This window comes from Gossypium hirsutum, chromosome D09 (assembly GCF_007990345.1).
Source record: "Gossypium hirsutum isolate 1008001.06 chromosome D09, Gossypium_hirsutum_v2.1, whole genome shotgun sequence".
NCBI lineage: Eukaryota > Viridiplantae > Streptophyta > Magnoliopsida > Malvales > Malvaceae > Gossypium > Gossypium hirsutum.
The window spans coordinates 42,703,730-42,725,208 of NC_053445.1; the positions used below are offsets into that span (position 1 = coordinate 42,703,730).

General features: G+C 33.3%; 2 protein-coding genes across 6 annotated transcripts; one reads left to right on the forward strand and one right to left on the reverse strand.

Moving 5' to 3' along the window:
• The first annotated feature begins 9,608 nt into the window (after nucleotides 1-9,608).
• LOC107891226 (uncharacterized) lies at nucleotides 9,609-13,367 on the forward strand. 4 transcript variants are annotated; one of them, XM_016815951.2, is made up of 3 exons: nucleotides 9,609-9,816; nucleotides 10,951-11,886; nucleotides 12,491-13,367. In XM_016815951.2, the coding sequence occupies exons 1-3, from the start codon at nucleotides 9,808-9,810 to the stop codon at nucleotides 13,067-13,069; spliced, it is 1,524 nt and encodes a 507-aa protein (XP_016671440.1). In that variant the 5' UTR covers nucleotides 9,609-9,807; the 3' UTR covers nucleotides 13,070-13,367. The 4 variants fall into 4 exon arrangements, with proteins under 4 accessions (XP_016671440.1, XP_040956672.1, XP_016671441.1 ...); XM_041100738.1 differs by having other exon boundaries at nucleotides 9,610-9,816; nucleotides 10,615-11,886; XM_016815952.2 differs by having other exon boundaries at nucleotides 9,610-9,816; nucleotides 10,824-11,886.
• A 1,466-nt stretch (nucleotides 13,368-14,833) lies between these two features.
• LOC107891225 (eukaryotic translation initiation factor 3 subunit C) lies at nucleotides 14,834-19,670 on the reverse strand. Of its 2 annotated transcripts, none has more exons than XM_016815948.2 (4): nucleotides 19,385-19,670; nucleotides 18,805-18,863; nucleotides 16,889-18,679; nucleotides 14,834-15,956 (listed from the first exon to the last, which is right to left on the reverse strand). In XM_016815948.2, exons 2-4 carry the CDS (start codon nucleotides 18,826-18,828, stop codon nucleotides 15,015-15,017), a joined length of 2,757 nt encoding a protein of 918 aa, XP_016671437.2. In that variant the 5' UTR covers nucleotides 18,829-18,863; nucleotides 19,385-19,670; the 3' UTR covers nucleotides 14,834-15,014. The 2 variants fall into 2 exon arrangements, with proteins under 2 accessions (XP_016671437.2, XP_016671439.2); XM_016815950.2 differs by having other exon boundaries at nucleotides 19,357-19,620.
• Between the last annotated feature and the right edge of the window lie 1,809 nt (nucleotides 19,671-21,479).

A 21,479-nucleotide genomic window follows, 5' to 3' on the forward strand; every position in this document is an offset into this window, starting at 1 on the left:
ATGACGAATAAACTATACTTAAGGCACTAGATCCTAACATCTCATTGGTATATATTTGAGAGTAGTTTTTCATACTAGATTAATGCTTGTTTTTAAGTAAAATTGTTAAGTTTAGCATTATTTTAGTATTTTACGATTTAGGTTAGATATTCATTCCATCGCATATTTTTAGTTTATTTTGTGCGTTCCAATATTCAATACATCTTATCATCAAGTGAGTTTAATTAGTGTAAGTTGAAAGGAAATAATTATTAAAATATGCAGATGATAGTAGGTTGTGTCCTAACACTTGTTAGAGGATGTTGTGACATTCACCTTGAAATATTAAAGCTCAACCAATAATCAAAGTCTAAGTTGTGACAAAATAGGAGAGGAATTTGCAATGCACAAGCCTTTAATGTTGCAGCAGCCGCACCGAATCTAATCGTTGAACAATTATTAGAAAGATTGTTAAAGGGTAAAATTAAAAAAAAAAATTAAGAATGTCGCAACATTCTTCATCTTTTCGTGCAGCATTCAAGCTCAAATTACCATGTAATGAAATACTAGTTAAACAATTCACAATTTTAAAGGAGGCTTTTTATAAGATTTTTCAAGTAAATATTATAAGAACGTAAGGAGGATGCTTAGGAAATTTAATTTTGAGAGGAATTTTGTTATTCTTTGATATTTCTCTAAATAAACTTTAAATCTTTTGTAATTCAACTAGATTTGCTTTGTAAATTCTAGAACTTAATTTTTTTTTTAGTTTACATTTCAGTTGGTTGAAAATTTAAGTGTAAATAGGATTTACTCTTGGACAATTGTCCAATTGGAAGTTTTATTTGGTTGAGCATTTTTAAATCTCAATCTCTATAATTTATTGCAATTATAACGATGTTTTCTATTGTTGATGGTTGTGTTATTGAGAGATCTATGTGTAGCTAAATTGATTATGTGATAAGTGGTGGGTGGATAATGGTAATGTTGTGATTAATAGTGAATTTGGTATAATGATATTTGTTGTTGCTTGCTTGGATGGATGATCTTTTGTATGTTTATGCTTGACAATCACAAACATAGTTAGAGCTAGAGAAATTGAAAGATCTGACATTGGTTGGCTATATCGATCCAACTCAATAAGCATAAACTCGGTGTTCACTAAACTTACAGAGGCAAGTTGTTGTTTAGTAGTGAATCCTAGTTCCTAAAGCGATTCGAGAGACCGAGAAAGGTTAGGATTAGTAACAATGCATATTATTGTTCATGCTTAATCATTAATTCACTAATTGGATCCACTTACTAGTTTTGTACTTGAAGGGAAAGTTTCAATTGAAATTACTAGAATGGTTTTTAGTTTCTTTAGTGTTAGCTTTAGTAAATACTCTTGTAATCGATTGCATTGATAAATATAAGCTTAATTAGATTGGTAACTATAACATTAGTGAACTTGATTATCTGTAATGCACTAGATTTATACTAAACAATTCTCACTCAGAGGTAGGATTCTCAAAATACTCCTACATCAAAACGTTTTATTGTAAATATATTTTTTGTGACGACAACTATATGCATTTGATAATGACTGAGCCAAGATTTGAATATATTGTAAAGCACGATTTGTCGTCATTAGGTGCTGTAGGTTAACAGCTTGAGTTTAGTACCCTATGACCAATTTGAATATTATTGCGACTAACTTACATCTACCTTGTCTCTTAAAACCAATGATGTAGTGCCCTCTTATCTTACCGATGGCATACTTGGGTAGGAGGGGAGGGTCCCAGCTCACTCCGAGCTGTTGTGTGATTTGAGCATTTTATTTCAATGTTTGTTGTTGTTAGAGGAGCTTGAGCTATTATTTTAACTTCGTGCACTGTTAGCTATTTGATTTGTTGTTTTGGACAATGTGATTGTCTGTCGGTAATGGTGGATACTGGTAGATTATTGTACAAGGGTCGTACTAGTTAGGATAGTCCGAATAATACTATGATAAGGGTGTATGTAATTTTTTTAGTGATTTGTAAATAGGCTAAATGGTAAGCATTGTAGTAGGAGTATCCATCATATTAGTCATTTTGGTTATATGCCAGATTTTTTATATCTTTGTCTCGTTTGTTGTCGAGAATAATCGATTGTGTCCTCTTGATTTTGGATGTCAGGAATGTTTTGGTTGGTACAATCATGGGTTGTCATTTGGTTTCTAAAAAATAACATCAATTGTTGATAAATATTTAGTAAAAAAAGGTTATGGGTGGCTTACACAATTGTGTAGAGAGTCATTATAGGAGGTTATCTAAATTCAAAGATAATTGAGAGGCCTTATAAAGAGGAGCTTGGAACCTGACGTATACCCCTCAAAACGAATGTTCTATCAAGTATGGTTAGTAATAGGGTCACGATGGGCTTTATTAGGATCTAACAAGATGTCACAACTGTAATTGGACCTAATAATGAGAAGTATTGGAGTTATGAATGTGATGGGATGTGACTAGATACATCCGAAGGTAAACTTCCTCGAGATTTGGTGATGGTCCATATGACTTCCTAGTTGGACAAGGTCTCATATAGGCAAGCTTCTTTTATTCAGACAGTTAATCAGGTGAGCCTTTTCTTAATGAGACAAGCTCATTTTCAGCATTTTTTCTTTGACGAGCTTCTCTTAGTGTGATTATGCATAACAAAGATAAACTTTAATTTATTGATTTACATTTTTTATAAATAAAAAAAACACCAAATGCCTTAAATCAGCTTATCTGTACATAAGGAGTACCTAGTTTGTCTTACAGTAACAATCTCCTAACCTATAAATCAGGAAATTCAATGTTATCTAATTTCGAATTTGAATAGGGGCAATATTGCGCCAACTAATCGATCACCTTGTTACCTTCCCTTGGAACATGCTGGAACTTCACAAATTGAAAAGAACCACATACTTTTTGTATCTTTTGAATGAGTGTCGAATGAAATATTCTCCAATTTATCCTTAATCATCTCCAAAGCATGCAAGCAATCACTCTCAATAACCACTTTACTATAGCTCTTGGATCGTACTGCTTCTAACCCATGTAAAATTACCTACAATTTAGAATTAATTGTGGATCCCTTCCTAATGAATCTTCTAAATCCATGTACCCAATTTTCATGTGAATCTCGAACAACACCGACTGTCGATCCATTACTATTAGCTGATCCATCTGTATTAATTTTCATCCAGATCGCAATGGGTGGCTATCATCTGTCATGTAAAACTCGACTGCCTCTTGTTACTCCACATTTTATCCCGTTGTTGTAGATGTTAATGGTAAAACACTTGGCACTCCTCACTATCTCATCCGCATTACCATCAAAATGTTGGAAAACTCATTTGTTTTCAATTTTCCACAATAACCAGCATACGACAACAAACACCACATTAGACTCAACCACCCCATTTTTAAATTCGAACTCACTTCTCAAAATTCCAACAACCAATTAGAAAATTCCAATTCAAAAACACGTGTAACATACCTTCTAGAAACCACCTTTCACCATACATCCCTGGCAAACAGATAATCACGTAACACATGTATTGTCGTTTCTTGATAGTACCTACAATGGTCACATCCAAAGTCATCGATTAAGTTCCTTCTAGCCCTTTCATAGTTCGTTAGGAGTCTTTGCTTTATTGCTAACCACAAAAATGCTTTATCCTTAGGGATAAAATATTCTCCTAAATATCTTTCCAACCAAAATTTGTTAATAAAGGCTCCTTATAAGTAAGACTTCTATATGCATCTTTGACAGTAAACTTACCAGAAGTGTTCGGTTCCCATAAGCATCTGTCGTCGCCTAGTCCTTTTTTGGGCAAATGATACAAAACAATATATCCCAACACCTTCTTGTTAAAACATAGTTGCAATTGTCACTAGTTCTATCACCATCCAACTCAACAAAATTAGTTAACTTATGATATTCGGTCCTAGTAAAAGGTGATCACTAAGTAACCTTAATTCAGTTATCTAGATATCTTGCAGGAGATTAACAGATTTTCCATCTCCTATACTCTAATACAATTTTTCCTGAAACATCTCTTATATATTGATAAATGATCGCCAAATATGTTAGTAGTTTGTCCTAATTATTGAATAAGGACATGGTTTATTCATATTGTATTTACTCCACAATACTCGAACCCAAAGAGGATTCAACTTTGTAACAAGCTGGTAAGCAAGCTTGATAAGGAACAAAAGGTTCTAATGCATCATTCTCATTATACCCAGTCCACCAGTTTCTAATGGCTTACAACCGGTTTCCCATTTAACTAGAGCCACCTTCATTGCACTACATGTTGACCCCCATGCAAACTTCCTCACAATTTGTTCAATTTTATCGCACAACCCTATAAATATCATTACTGATTTCATGAAATAACTAGGGATCGCCAACAAAACTAACTTGGTTAACATCACTCTACTTGTCAATGATAAAAGTTTTGCATTGAATTCATTCAGCCTTTTTGCACTTTTTCAATCACAAACTGAAAGTTATTCTTCGTGAATATCTTATGAAATAATGGGATGCCCAAATAGTTACCCAAATTATCCACTTCTTGGAAAACAAACTCATTACTGAGCAATTCTGTAATTAGCTTCTCTGTATTAGTACTGAAAAATATTTTTGATTTTCAATATTAAGTTTATGGCCCGAGTAAACAGAAAACTGTAGAAGAATTTATCTTATTGTCTTTGCATTCTCAATTGTAGCCTTACCAAACAACACTAGATCATCTGCAAAAAAGCAGATATGAAAGACTAGGTCTACCTCTACCCAATTGTATAGGTTTCCATGATCGATTCACAACAACCAAATTTATTGCTTGACCAAGCTTTTCCGTAGCTAAGACAAAGAGATACAGGGAAATAGAATCTCTTGTCTAATTCCTCTCGAAGGAACAAACTCATCCATATCACTTTCATTCCATAGTATTTGCATAGATGTCGTTTATACACACTGCATAATGATATGTGTAATATTATTTGGCAACCATGCATCTTTTAAAGTATCTCTAATAAAGTCCCACCTCAATTAATCATATGCATTTTCCATATCAAATTTAAGCGTCATCCACCATTTTTTCCCTTTTTGCCTCATCGTAGAGTGGATAACCTCTTGGACAATAATCACATTATCTACAATGTTACATCCAACAATAAAATTAGTTTGGTTATCGACCACAAAATAAGGCATAATCTATTTAACCTATTCACAATAATCTTCATAATTACCTTATATGACACCGTACAAAGGCTTATAGGTCGAAACTGAGTGATAGATTCCAGAGAAACCACTTGACTAGAAGCATTTTGTTGAAAAGAAGCTCTATCCTAACTCTTTCGAAAACCCTATTGACCATGGAAACCAAGGATTCACCCACTACATTCCACTGGCTTTGGTAGAATTACTCATGAAGTCCATCGATCCCTGAGACTTTTAAAGGCACCATTCCAAAAAGAGCATCATATACCTCTTAAGTTGATAATATCCTTTTAAGAGTATCCACCATGTCCGACTCCAGGATGGGAAATCTATTTTGAATGGGGAAATCCCCAACATACAATACAACGTATTGAAGAAAGAAACAACTCATCTATGATCATATACTCATCATAATACCAAGATTTATCCGTAAGCTTTAAAGCTTTAATTTGTTTCACTTTTCTCTTTGCGTTTGCTCGACTATGGAAATATTTACTCCTATCACCAAAAGAAAGTCAATCATTTCAAGACTTTTGTTTCTATAGCATCTCCTCATTATCAAGAGCCTCTTTTAACTTACTCGCAATTCTTTCTCAAGTTTGATGAGCTTTTCAGACTGATATTTCTCCAAAGCTTTTTTGTATTCCATCAAGATGAGTGAAAATCGTTCTCTTCCTCTCCAGAATATTATCATACACCTTTTTATTCCATATCTCTAATACCTCTGTAAATTCATTTACTGAGTTTTCCAGCATACCATCATTCTTCTAATTACCACTGACTATGGAGCCAAAATTGTCATGAGATAACCATACCCTTAATAATCGAAAAGGTCGAGACTTTGTAGGAGCCACTTCATTTTCAAAACAAAATAAAATTGGACGGTAGTCTGATTTAATTGTTTGAAGATGGAAAATCATCGTATTTGAGTACAAAAATTCTCATTACGAATTGCACAACACATGGTCTAAACGTTCGAAAACATTGCATTGATTCCATGTAAAACTAGGCCCCTTATACCTAAGATCTTTCAAATTGCAAACCCGACAAACCTGCTGAAAATCATGACAGCTGTTAGCATATCTTGTAGACCTACCCTTCTTCTCTTCCTCACTCAACGTTGCAACCAACCATAATACCACATATATACATGCCAAACATACCAACTAGATCATTAACACAAGTCCACCTATACATGCCATTATAGCCATGACTAAACCATCAAAATCTAATTGAACTGCACTTTTGCACCTTTTTCGATTTAATCATTTTTACTTAATTAAGCATGCAAACGTCAAAAATTTATTAACGAAATTTTTATAAGACACTACTAACATACCATAGATGTTAAAATATTAATAAAATACATATTTTTACATTGAATTTGTAGTCCCGAAACCACTATTCTGATTTCATTAAAAAAGTGCTGTTATAGATTTGGTCCTTCTATAGGAGCCAAATTCCTCTTGAAAACTTGGCAATTTCCACTCTATGCGAAAATGACATCCTAATTTGTTTGATAACCCTGTCCGCCTTATAACCACTAATCCTAATTTCAATAAGAACCATAATCTCTGGGTTATTTTCTCTCAAAAACTCATTAATAAACCTATGAAAGTTTGGATGTCTCGCACCCTGATAGTTCCATACCATAATCATTGACTTCATGAAAAAAACCATCAATAAAATTGATATGTGAATCATACCCAATTCTATATAGAATCATCTATACCGGCCGCACCCTTTTCATCACTTTAGCCCAAACCCGTCGTTTATTCGAATGACGCCCATTTTCCAATTAGGCAACAACTATCACCTATTGATTTTCCACCAATCAGACATCATTTTGACCCTCTGCCTCCAGTTGCTTCACAATGACTTGAACAACTTACTGAATAGTGACCGAAGATTCCTGTTCAACAAACGAAACTGCTCATTCACCTAAGCCAAATTTCAAGGCGTCTTTGGTTATTAGTTTTTTCAATGAAAATGGAATAGCAAATACTGGAATAAGATTTTTGAAACCTAATCTGTTATTATGTCGGTAATTACATGACACGAATTTTAGGGAAAAAATTACTCCGTCCCCGACGTGGGCCTTAATAATCTGTCAGTAAACAACGAGAGTTTCAAACCTCCTGATACCTGAACAAGCTAGTATACGATCTAAAAATAAAGTAAACTTGTTAGAACACATTTTCATAAAAAGAAAAATTCTTGATCTAAAATTTTTATTACCTATTTACAATAGGTAAAACATGTGTTTGGTGACCAACTGATGCAAAAAATGACAACTTGTACAACGCTCAAGACTGCAGCAATATCAAGCACCCGTCTATGTCTTGTGTTTCGTATTTTACCGCTCGACAAAGCTCATTATACAACGTTGCTAATACTACTGATCCCCAACTATGCTAACGGGCAACTTCCAAATCAGACAATAGGGGCAAGTACATAAAGTGGACCTTACTATTATTTGCTTCCGACATAAGTATCCCCTATCAGCTGCATTATATATGCTCGAGTAGCACACATCTTCTCCCACTTAGTGGCATTACTTGGTAAAATTTTGAAATTTCCCTTCAACTAGGAAAATTTCAAACTCGTAAATTTAGCTTCACCATCACCGGGTGAGCATCCAAGTAAGTGATAGCAAAGCACCGTAGGTCGAACACTTTACTTGAACCTATGATTGCACTATCGTCGACTGGGAGATTGAGTTGCAGTGCAACATCTTTTAAGGCGATGGTGCACTCCCCACACACCAAATGAAATGTGTGGGTCTTCAGGCGCTACCGTTCACCCAAGGAAGATATCAAGTCGGCCCTCAAATCGAAATGCTAATCACTGCCGCTGATCCAAATCCGACAATATTCAAGTATGGCATAATCCGTTCATTCGGCCGGTAGCCCAAACCATGGACATGGGCCCTCAACACGCGGTACTCACCCTGACCATATTCATTTATCGTGTTAGTTAAAATTTCTTAATTAAATAAAAAAATAACATGCAACTTTATAAATATACCTGTGAATAACAAATAACATTTTTTTACCAACACATTAATCATATTTGCTATGTGATCGTTTACTCTAATCAAAGAATCCATTTGGATAACTACAATTTCAATAAAAAAATTAATCATTCACTAAACAAATAAATAACCTACATTACCAACGCAAATCCTAAACATGCCTTTTTTTTATTTATCCAAAAACAAAATTATTATTACAAAAATATATAAGCATGTAGATATACATAACAAAAATTCAACATATATCTCTAATGCATTCACATAATATCACATAATAATTTTTCAACACAAAAAAGAATTTGAAACTGTAAAAAGTTAATGCAAAAAATCTAATATTTCAAACAAATAGTAATTAAAAAAATAAAATTATACTTGCTAAGCTAAACCGATGATTCCTTTTCTTCCAACACAGAATCTTCTTCTCCCTAAACTATTATTATTATTATTATTATTATTATTATTATTATTATTATTATTATTAACACCAACCGGTGGTGTATAGGTAGAGGGACCAACCCTTTATAGTGGGTTTGAATGCATATAATAAATTAGGTATGTTTTTTACTTTTTTTTTTTACGACTTTCCTTTTTTCATGCATTCATTGGTTAGTTTTGTCTGTAAAAAGTTGTGGCCTGGCAGCTCTTCTCTAATCTCTACCAGTTAAAAACTTACTCTTTTTACAGTCACAAGTTCCCTTATTTTTCTCCTTTTTAGCTTTTTTTATTACTATTTTTAAGCCTATTTTCACCATTTTTATTTCTTGAATTGAAAGAAATTTGAATTCGTAATTCTTACTGATAATTAGAGAATAAAATATTTTTAAGAACAAACAAATCATAATAATTTTTATCTTTATTTTCAGTCATTTTTTGATGTTTTGCAAGAAATTTATAAAAAATAATTTTTATCAATATAATTTTCTTTTTGATATCTTTATTTAATTTAGTATTTATTTTTATGAACCAACAAAATACTTATAGTTTGATAGCTCCCCCTTAAAAAATAACATTATTTTCAAACCCGTGTAATCCGTATATTACCCATTATTCCTATACATAATGTACCTCCGTATACAGTGCGGCACCAAAGAAATTTAAAAAAATAATTGATGATGGCTTAATGATGGTGGTGCATGTTACTCTTCAAAACACATAAATAATTTTTTGAAAGTGATTCATTTTGATAATTAATTTATTTTTTAATATTATTTAAATAAAAAACCATTTACTTTAAATTGCATCAGTGTTGCATAATATCTCAATTTAATGTTTCTTTTTTAATTTTTATTATTCTTTTCTACGGGTGTTAAAAGCCAAGTTTCGGACTTTTTCGGTCCGTGTAAAATAAAAGCAAAAAGATCGAGTAAAATATTTAAAATGAAACCAAATGCTCGCTTTTAACTTGTTGAGATATCCTCTCTTTTTAACGAGAACGAGAGCGGAAAGAAAGAAAAATGATTAATCCAATTTTTTAGGTTAAATTCTTGATTATTTTTCAAATTTCAAGGTTTTGTTAGCCATTTTGATCACACGTCTTTAAAACTCCTTGGCATTTAAAAATGATGGAGGTATTTCTCTTTTACGTTTTTTTTTTTACTTTTTGTGTTATTTGATTACTTGAAAAATTAGATTACTTCAAATTTGGTTGTTCAATTGTGCTCCTTTTAGGATTACCATTGTAATGCATATTAAGGTTTTTAATTTCGCATAGGGACCGTTATATTGAAAGTTTTCGTGATTGGATCTAAGAATTTGGTTAAATATCAAATTAAGCACAGAATGAGGTAAGAGATTAAAGCAATTGAAATTTAGTGATTAATTAGGGTGTACAAGTTGCAACATTCTTTTCCTTTCAGAACTTTTTTTATTTTTTAGGATCTGACCGGCAAAATCGTTAATTTATGACATAATATTGCCACTTGTTATAGAACTTAAAACAATTATTGCAGTTCATCCTTCTTTCCTATGAAATTCAAGTTTCTTTCAAAGAATTTGTTAACTTTTTTTTTTAATTTATAATGTGAAGTTCAATTAACATAACTATTTGCTGGAGTTACCTTTTATTTTGATTTTGAGTTTAGCTGAATTGGTGAAGGTCTCCAAGGACAGAAATGGCTGGCAGAGATAATTTCACATGGATTCCCCAGGGGATACCTGTTTAATTAATATAATTCAGACGGTTAATTGGTTGTTAGAAATATTTCTTAATTTTGTTTACCGTTTAATTGTCAAAATAGTTAGAGGAATATATTTCACCAATAACCAGATCAACGTTTCTAATTTGATGATACACCATGTTCTCAGAGAAATTTACTTACTTATATAAAATGTCGCCTTGTCTTTTTCTTGTCTTTTTTGTACAACAGAAATCGTAGCATGGAAAAACAGAAGGAGTTGAATGTGTTAGATTTGAATTCTAAACTTGTTAGATGTCACATCTTAATGTGATTGTATGAACCAACGAGACAAACACAGGTTCATATCTTTGTTTTTTGTGGTAGAAGCTCGATGGATATGTTTTCTCATTGCTCATAGGCTTAATGATTTTAAGTCTACTACTCTTTTTGGTTGTCAGGGTAGTTTTTATCAAACCAGGTAATGATCATAGGCTTAATGATTTTAAGTCTACTACTCTTTTTGGTTGTCAGGGTAGTTTTTATCAAACCAGGTAATGATGTGTTGTAGGTGACATCATTTTGTAGGAATCTCCATTTACGGATCTTCCTCAAAATGATGTGGAACTTACACCAGATAAAGTCAAGGATGAAAAGGAAGGAGGTCCTACATTTCACTGTGACCTTTGTGATGCAGAACTAGTTTACACGATTGCTCAAGCATTCCTCCCAGGGTTATCTACAGCTTGTGTTGACAATACAACTGGTGATGTTTTCAAGTCCCCTGGTTCAGTAGCAGCTGAAATTAGAAAAGAAATGGTGGAGTATCTAACGCAGAGAAGTGAAACTTTTGTGGCTGAATCTGTGGTCTTGGATGCTGGTCTAGAGGTACAAGCATCTGACCATCCTTACGATATCATTGCATTCTTGATTGATGAATTTGCAACTACAAAGAGGAATTTGTTCAGTCGAGTTTCGGAATGGTTACTAAGTGATAAAAGAGAAGACAAGATAGATGATTTTTCACAAGAAATGGAAATTAATGGATTTTGGTCGATAGGCAAGAGAGAAGCAATTGTACAAACTTTGCTGAAGAATGTTGACTTAAAGAATGAATTTCACTGTGACATGAAATTTTATTCAGCTGATGAACTTGCTCAACATGTGCCAACTTGCAAATATAGATCAATGACCTGCCAAAATGAAGGGTGTTATGCCAAATATTCAATTAGCCAAATGGGGAACCATGATTCAGTTTGCCTTTATAAGATGATTCCTTGTGAACAAAACTGCTCGGCTAGCCTCATGAGACGTGATATGGATAGACACTGCATAACTGTCTGCCCGATGAAGCTTGTGAACTGCCCTTTCTATTCAGTGGGTTGCAAATCTGCCATACCCCAATGTAAGATTGAAGAACATCGTTCCTCGGACTTTCATTCTCACCTGCTATATATTCTTCAAGGCATTCACAAGGAAGCATCTGTAGAGGTTCTAAGAAAACGAGTGGAGCAACTACTACAGGTGAGTTAAGATATGATTGTGAATATTTTGCCCTATATACGTATTTCTTTTTTATTTTTTGCATCTAAAATACAACCGATTTCTAAATATCAAATGAGATATGAATTACTATCTAAGCATTGGATATCTTTTTGTTGTTGTTTCTTGGCAAGACCATTACATGAGACATCATGATGAAAAGACTTTACACAGAACCATATAACATCATAACTTTTATGACTAACTCCAATTTCTCTCTCAAAACAACCATATTAGGAGAAACCTTACTAACCCATATCATGAACCAAATCAGTTGGTGTATACTTAGATTATTGAACTGCAACCTTGGAAACAGAGAATAAATGTTGGAAATCATATAAAAGATGCCTGCTAGATTTAGGATATCAAGATGATATGTAATTAGGATGAGTTGCTAATGCACATACATTTAGCTTGACTATACGTTCATCGTGTAATCATAATTACAATGTCATTTTGAATTGTTTAGAAAGTGTCATTGACGTAAATTTTCATGTTGCTATGCTATTCTGATCCTCTTGTGAACCTCTAGACAACAAGTTTCTTGTCTCTTTTATTCAAAGCTACAATTTTCATTTCACTACAGAAATATTCTAGTAAGCTAGCGAACATCCGAGATTTGAGATCACTAACATACAAAGTCAAGGATCTTGATGCAAAGCTTGGGCCGCTGAAAGTTTGTGCAATAAACGAAGTTGATGTAGCCACAAAGACTGCAGGAAAGCTTCAAATTTTGGAAGCTAGTGACACCAACAAGGTTACAGAAAAAGGTGCAGAAACCAGAGTCGTAGGTTTTGAAGCAAAGCCTCAATCATTAGAAGTTACCCCTACAAATAAAGACAGTATAGAAGCTGCAAAAGCTGAAATAAAGGATTCTGAAGCAAAACTGCAGTCATTAGGCGTTAAATCATTAAACAAAGTTAGTAAAGAAGGTTTAAAAACCAAAGCCACAGATGTTGAAGCGAAGCCGCAATCATTAGAAAATACTATAACCAACAAAGATAGTGGAGTAGCTCCAGGAACGACAGTAAACCACCATGAAGCAAGGCCTCCATCCTTAGAAGTTACTCCTAAAAAGGTTAGTGAAGCAACAATAGAGAATTCCGTCAAGGATGTTGAAGGAAAGGTTCGACTTTCAAAAGTTAGCACTGGAGAAAACTGGTGAAGATGGCAATGGAACTTCAAACCATGGTCCTAAAACAAAGTAGAAAGCTAAAGGTACGACTTGTTGGCTAACAGTTATTACATTATATGAAGAAATCTTCTGCTGCTCATACATATAACTGCATGTTGACTTTTCCCTATATTTTTCTTTTCTTGGACTTGGGTTATCTGCTTGGCCCTTTTTGTTAGCTATCATTCTGTTTTTAGCACAATTGTCATTACAATTTCGGGACATTAAATAGAATTTCGTAGGTGAGAATGTATTTATACAAAGTATCTATGCAATTATTTTTCTTTCACGATTTCATTTTTTGGTTAAAATACTAAAACAATCCTTAAAACTATTTCATTTAAAAAAATAAAAGCACCTATTCCAATAAGTTATTATCATTTAACTTGTGTTAAAATAATTCTATTTCAAATTTAATGTGATTAATGTTAAAGATTCTTTAGCTAGCATTTGGAAACTAGAATTTTAGAATTTGGATTTCAAAAAAAGTGTAAATTGAGTTGTAATCTATTTAGAAATGTAAAATTTGTAATTTCTCGGATTTGTTAAATACTTATTTGGTAATGAATTTGAAATTCTTAAAACATTTTTAAATTTGACTAATCCATATTTTTATACATTTTTTTAATATATGTTATACTAAATTTCAGTTAATTTATCTATAATATACACATTTTATTCTTATCTTTTATATGCTAAATGAAATTTAAATTCAAAATTTATATCCTCAAATAGAGCCATTGGTTTTTTCTTCGGGTATAAATTAAAGTTAAAGCTTAGATATATATATATAAATTAGAGGTTAAGGGTTTTTTTTCCTTTTGAAATAGTTGGAAATTTTATTGGGAAGTAATAAAAAGTAGAAGGAATTTTCTAATCATTTTTTTTCTTTAAGCAAGGAATACGGAGGAAGAAAATGAAAATGTGAAAAATAGAAATTTGTAATATACTGATTTAGGGAAAAAAAACAAAAAAATTAGAGGAAAATGGAGAAGATCTTCTTTCATTTTTTTTTTGTTTATTAGCAATTAACTTCATCAAATAAACCTTAAAATTTGAAGAAAAAATCACAACAAATAGATTATATTTAACTCATTGATCACACAATTAAACAAATTCTATTAGTAAAATCATCAAAATTCAAATATAATAATATTAACAATTATTTTTATCAAATTAACCTTAAAGTTTAAATTAAATACTGAAATGTTAATCACTGATACTTTTGAATACCAAAATATAAAATTTTTGTCAGATATATCAAACTTAAATACTAAATGATGTATTAAGCATGACATTTTAAAGTCCAATGAAGGAGCTCCATATCAATATATTCCAATTAATGTTTAAGGAACTAATTAAAAAAGAACAAAAATACGTTACAAAGATAATTCAATAGAATTAGTTTTTAAAAAATTTTATATTTTGTTAACCAAACAATTAAATCAAATGGCCTAAATAGAGTAATACGTTGAAGTAATTTTATAATCCGATTATTCTAATGCCAAAAATAACCTTACCTCTACCCAAGGAAAATACAACTTGCATATCATTTTCCATAAATTGAAATTTTGCCATTAGGCAACAGATTTTTGAAATTAGTACAACAATTTTTTTTCTTCGAGAGAACCCAGTGATTATTATATTGGAAAAATTTTGTAACTAACCAGTGGGATGATGCGAGTACATCTACTTTGATGCAAAAGAAGTAAAGTATACAATCCTAAGGTTCGATGTGTCAAGCAAGCACTTGAGTTGATAAAATCTGGAATTCTATTGAATATAAAGGAACATGATTCAGCATAAAACATGAAAACGCCATAATGAGTCCAACAGCTATTGCATAAATGGCAAAACACAAAATCCAATAATCAAGTTCAACCCCTAGTAAATAACTTTGACAAAATTAGGTTAAGATTACCGCTAAGAAATACAACTAACCGCGAACACCCCGATTGAGACTAACCATGCGAGCTGAAGCATCCATCTGGGAACCTCTCATTCCTGAACCGGCTCTCCCAGAGTAACCGCCTGTTCCTCGTGATTGACCTGACCGATCCCTTGAAGCCTGTCCTAATGCCAATGGTCTGCCACCGCCAGTATACGCGGCACGTCCAGAACTACCTTGCCTACCCTGATTGTAGGACAAGTCTGGCCACCTACCGCCGCCGCCGCCAGCTGTCCCAGGAGCATATTCCTGGTTATCTCGCCGCCTTAGTGGCAGATCCAATCCACCACCACCAAATCTAGCCTCGACTGCCCTCTCATTACTCTCAGCAAGTATTGAAAGCTTTTCTGTCAACTGGAATGCCAAGGCCTGAAACCTTGAGTACTCAACATCATGGAAGATGATGCATCGTGTTGGCTGGTCCCAGCTTGCATGGAGTTCGTCATTTACCAACATCTTGCTAACAATGCTATGAATCTGGGCATCTGAGAGGTCAAACATTTTGGTGAGCTGGTCCAGGCCTAGTGTATCATAGGAAGAACAGTAGGTAAAAAGGTAAGTCCTCAGAGCCTCTTCCTTGATCTTAGCTTTCAGCATTTCAAGCACGCTCTCTCTATTCCTAAGGAGCTTCCAAACATCAAGAGAATTAATGACGTCGAAGGCCTTCTGGAAATCTCCCTTGCAGAGGGCCCGGGTTGCAGCCATTACATGGTCTCGCACATTGTCTGGGGGACCTGTAAATGGCTGCCTCTCACTCACCTCAAGCAACCGCCTGAATGTCTTACTTATCACATTGCGTTTGGCGTCAAGGGAGTTGGCTGCCATGTTAGGAACCTCAAGAAGCATAGCACATATCAAATGCACAGCCTCCAGAAGCTCAAGGTTTATGTGCATATGGTAGGGCATCTGACGCCTCCTTTCCAACCTTTCCTGATAGATCCAATGTTTAAAAGAGTATAAGTCCACAAAAAATTGATGAATGTACATAGCCAGTCCCTCTATTATAAGGAATAGATCAAATTAGTCCCTTCACTGTTAAATAGATCAATTTAATCCCCGTACCATTAAAATGAATCAAATAATACCAATTTTCAACAGAGTTAATATTTTGAAAGCTTTTTATGGTTCTACAAATGAAATCTTTTGTTTGAACTTAAACTCATATGAAAAAAACAATTTCATGTCATTTTTTAAATAGTAAATGTTAATTTGCCCTTACTCAATTCTTCTTAATAGCATAATGATTAAATCTATCCATTTAATAGTAAAAGAACTAATTTGCTCCAACACCTATAATAAAGGGACTCAGAAGGTATGGCACTTTCACCTCAAAAAATTATAAAGTAGCATGTAAGTGCACATGTTATCACGCTGTTCAGTTGTTCGCAAATGAAGGGTCATTTATGTCAGAATTTCACACAACAAGGGCTCCTAGATCAACATGAACATCCCACAATTATTCGTTACAATTATGCCAATAGTTAGATATATAGTAATTATTTCCAAAGTAAAAAGAACTGATCAGTGGCAAACATACTTCAATAACTAGATTTCCGAATGAATTCATTGTCTTGTAACTGTTGTTTATGCTACAGCATTTGTATCAACTTCTTAAAATATCCGAATGCCTAATAGAAACATTGTGTCAAAAGAAATATCGTTCCAATCCACACAGAAACAATACCATCTAACCAACCAATCAAAAACTATTTACTAAAGTGTAAAGCCAAAAAAATAAAATTAGCATGCAAAAACCATCAAATGCAAACAGTAAAAGACAACAAAACTGTACAGACTCGAGGATTATCAGTTAAAGCTATTGTTAATTATGATCTGTCAAGGAATTCTATTACGATCGATACCTGTTCTGGGGTTTTCTCATGATATCGACTTTGTGAAACACCTTGTGCAAGCAATTCCTTCACCCTCCCACCAGAATACAGTTCAGAAAGGCAGCCATGTCCTTCAGCAATTAGTCCAACACGGAAGGCACAGAGGCCAACCTGAGCCATTGCCCGGTTAAAAAGTATCTGTGTTGAAACATCCATATGCTGAATATTATCCTGTAAATGACTCATCAGCAGCAAATCACGAGCTATTGAAAACTCATCAAAAAGGGCATGATGATAAATATCACAAAGCATTGCACGGGCTTTGGTCCTCTCATCTCCACTTTTGTATATGAGAGTCACTAGGATATCCATCAATGCTCTACTATTCTCGGGGAATGTGGGCTTCCGGGACACGAGCTCAGGAGTAACAACAAACGCAGATGTACCCCGTGTTTCCTCCACTTTAGTCTCATCGCCATCTGTTTCTCCATCTTCCGATAGCTCAGCCAGTTTCCTCATAGCATCATAAACCTCTTGAGGCTTGTAATAGACAAGTTCAACCCGCCTTAGAGCAACCTTAGCAGCAGACTTCAAATCACCAATACGCTCTAAATACTCCTGGACATTTTGAGCAAGGACCAAAAACAAAGGTTCATCTCTCAGTCTCTCAACATACTCACGAGTGTGTGGATCAATGCACTGCAAGCTCTTAAAGAACTCATTATCTATTCTCTCAAGGAAGGCCACCAAATTTCCCCAAACACGGATTGTACCATCATAGTCTGCTCCCTTTTGGGTTTCATTCTCATCAGGCTCAACCCTATCATCGACCACAATGTTCGGGTACTGAACAAGAATGTCCAATATGACAAGCATATTCTGTACACATTTCTTCCACACATTTATAGGCATGTGTCCACTAAGACCTGGATTAACATCAAACTGTGCAGAGATAACACTGAAAAGGATCTCAAGCTTCTGAGCAGGAGTCTTGGCAACCTTTGTCAAAAAGGTAAGCTGCTCGACCTGTTCAAATTTTCCAGTTCCCTTCCTTCCCCTAGCAGCCACAACTTCTTTAAACTTCTTGTTAACAGTATCCCAGGTGATCTCACTAGGATCTTTCTTAAACTCCCGATCCATCAGCTTCTCTTTCTTGCTTAGTTTCTTCTCCCAGGCCCCATCAGCATCATCATCATCCATATCTTCCCCCTCATCATCCTCATCACTAGACTCAGCAGCAATCTGTGAGGGGTCCTCCAACTCAGAGCCAGATTCATCTTCATCCTCATCTTCGTTCTCATCTTCAAACTTCTCCTCTTCACTCTCAGGATTCTCCCTATACTTGTTAATCAATTCCTCATACTGCTTATTATTCTTCTTGAGCTTCTGTTTCATTGCGTTCAAAGCCTTGTGATTACTGCTACTCATTTTCTTTTTGGCTTCCTTATTAGCCAAAGCTTCAGCCAAGAAATCTTCCAACATAACAAGACACTTAATATAAAGATTTGGAACTCTGTCGGACTCGGTAACACGCATAACCTTCTCCAACTGTTTATTAATCTTATCAAAACTCTCTTGCAAGCTAACCCAGTCATTGATTTTCATTGCATTCTTCATCTGATCAACCGTACTTGCCATCTCCTCAAACCTCTTATCTTTGGCGGATCTAACCACCCTCTTTTGCCCATCGGAATCATCACTATCACTAGCATTTGTTTGTAGATATCTGCTTCCCGCAGCAGCAGCTGCGGTTTCTCCAGCTCCCCCATTCTCAATTTCATCTTCGATATCGGTCTCCTCTTCCTCAGTGTCACTACCACCCTATCGTAAATTTAGAAAAAAATTATATATGTATGACCTCCTCAATACAATATTAGGTAAAGGCTAGATATTTTAAATTCATACGTCAAAAAAGATAAATTAAAAAAAAAAAAAACCAAACAAACCTGAGTCCAGAATTTAGATGCCATTGGCTTCCCCTTTCTCGAGTTCAATTACTTCAAAGCTGCAAAAAGAAAATAATATGAATCAGGCGTTAATACGGAAAGCTGGATGAACAAAATATGAGCTTAAAATTAGCGACAACCAAATTTCGGATCTATAATTCCGTACTGCGATTCAGGAAGGTATTCAATTTTTTAAAAAAAGAAGCACAACAGAGAAACAAAGTTACCTGACCTGAGGCTAGGGGTGTTCGAAAGTATAAAACATATAAAAAAATAACCTTGTGATTTGCCAGGTAACTGAACACACAGACTACATTTTCTGTCTTAAATTTGTTCTGTCATGTCCTTTTTATACGTAAAATTCTTTAAAGGTGATACAAAGAACAAAAAAAAAAAGCTATGTCTCTACTAAATACTTCCCCGTGGTTAGGGGCAAAACTAAAAATTTTGTGAAAGGTTTTCGATAAAATTAAAAGAATTTTGGCATAAACCCAATCCTAAACTAATCGCCAACACAGTCCATTTATCAATAAACAAGGCAACTAATTACACCTTGAAAAACCGAGAACCCAGAAAGAACCTGAAGGCAAAAGGGGTTCCAGCAATGATGAGCGACGACAACGGAGAACCCAGAAGAGTGCAAGCTGCTTGAGCCTTGAAATATCGGACGGTGGTGAGTGAAGTGACCGGACGGTGAAGGTGCGTCACTGCGTTGGGTTACGGTAGTCGGGGGTGACTGGTGGCTGTCGGCACACGGTAGTAGGGAGATTTCAGAGGAAGCTAGATATTTGGGGAGATAGAATATTAGGTTACTGATTAGGGATTTTTGTGTTAGTTTTTTGTTTTAGGATATGGACTTTCGGGTTGGGCTAAGGTTATTGAGTTGGGATTAGTGGTTATTGGAATGGGTTTATTGGGTGGGCCGGCGGTTGGGTTTGGGTGGACAGTGGGCTAATTAGCAAAGTCCTGTAATATATAATATTAATTTTTGAAAGTTCAGTTAATTCGGTTAATTATCAAATTTTGAGTCGAATTAACCACTAATTAATTTTTTAAAAATTATTAACTGACTTCTGACCGAATTAAATCGGTTAACCTATCGGTTAACTGAATTAGATCAGTTCAGTCAATTATTCAATTTTAATCGAAATTTAAACATCTCTACCTAAGGTGACGAGTGAGTTCTCAACGTCGACTAGATTTTTTTTTATGTTAGCAGCACATCAATATTCTACATCTATATATATAATTCAGCTAAGGGTGGGATTTTGATTTTTTTTTTTTACGTATCTATGCTAGCATGGGTTTTTTTTTAATGTACCATGAGGTTTTTTTTACAGCGATACAATCCTATTATGTTATTAAATTAATTAAGAGAAAATATTTAATACAACTCTTTAGACTCTATAAATATTTTATAAAAATGAGATATAGTAAAATATTAAAAAATACATATTAAAAAAATCGGGTCAATTTTTTTAAATTGTTTGTAGAATAAAAAAAATACAATATCGATATATCAACTATTCACTCATTAATTAAAAAATTTTAAAAATGTTATTAAATCAATATTAGAAAAATATGAATAGCTTTTGAATTTACATATTATTTATTATTAATTAATATTAATATGGTTTTCAATCCACATTTTAGATTGGCGTAAATATTTATTTATATCAAAGTACAAAGTAAAATTTTGAATATTAAAATATGCTCTAAGTTCCTATTCTTTGAAATTTAATTTTTTATTTTTATTTTTAAGATTTTAATCCTTTTATTTTCGGATCTAAAATTTAGGTATAATTGTCACCCTTCATTAAATTTCTTCTATTAAATTATCTTGTATAACATTTTGAAAATTTAAATATATACATATATATATATATTTGGTTGTCGTGTCACAATAAAAATGACACCAAAAGTATTAATCAAGAAATTTTTTTCTTAAAAACATTTATTTGAGTTTGTTATAATAAATTAATTTCTTTTTGATGGAATAGTATTCTTAAAAAAAATTGACATCAATTTTTTGATTGAAATAGTTAACAATATTAATTATTTAGTCTAACTAATAACATTTCAAAAATAAACAGACCAAATTATGTTAAAAATTAAAATATATAGATTAAATTTTAAGTTTCGGCATAGTCTACGAGTCAAATTTGAAATGACCATTTTCTTATAATGTAAAAAAACCAAAACTTCAAATAAATTTGACGTCATGCATTCATCTCTAAGAGTCTTAGAACATTCAAATTATTTATAACCACGTAATATTTTAATTAAAAAATTGACAATATTAATTATTTGAACTAATAATAACATTATAAAAATATATAAATCATGTTAAAAATTAAATCTCAATTTTAAGAAAATTAAAAGAATCAAAACTAAAATTTAACTAAAATTCTAAAATGGAGAGAGAAAAAGAGAGTGTGGGTGTCCATGTGTGTAGCACCCTATACCCGATCTGGTCATCTGACCCGAGTTATAAGGTAATACAATTGTAAAACTTTAACATTATTCACTATTCAGTCAAAAATAATTAAACCATTCATTCCATAATTATATTACATTAATTTTCATGTTATTCACTCATATTTGAGCCTAAATCGAGCATATGAAGCCTTTAAAATAAATTGGGAACAATTCTGGACTAAATTGAAACTTTTACA

Coding starts and splice junctions, on each gene's coding strand:
- LOC107891225 (XM_016815948.2), bottom strand. CDS start 18,828: ATGGCATCTAAATTCTGGACTCAG. Junction 18,680..18,804: donor CATCTAAATTCTGGACTCAG/GTTTGTTTGGTT, acceptor AATTTACGATAG/GGTGGTAGTGACACTGAGGA. Junction 15,957..16,888: donor ATGAGAAAACCCCAGAACAG/GTATCGATCGTA, acceptor TGGATCTATCAG/GAAAGGTTGGAAAGGAGGCG.
- LOC107891226 (XM_016815951.2), top strand. Junction 11,887..12,490: donor GAGTGGAGCAACTACTACAG/GTGAGTTAAGAT, acceptor ATTTCACTACAG/AAATATTCTAGTAAGCTAGC.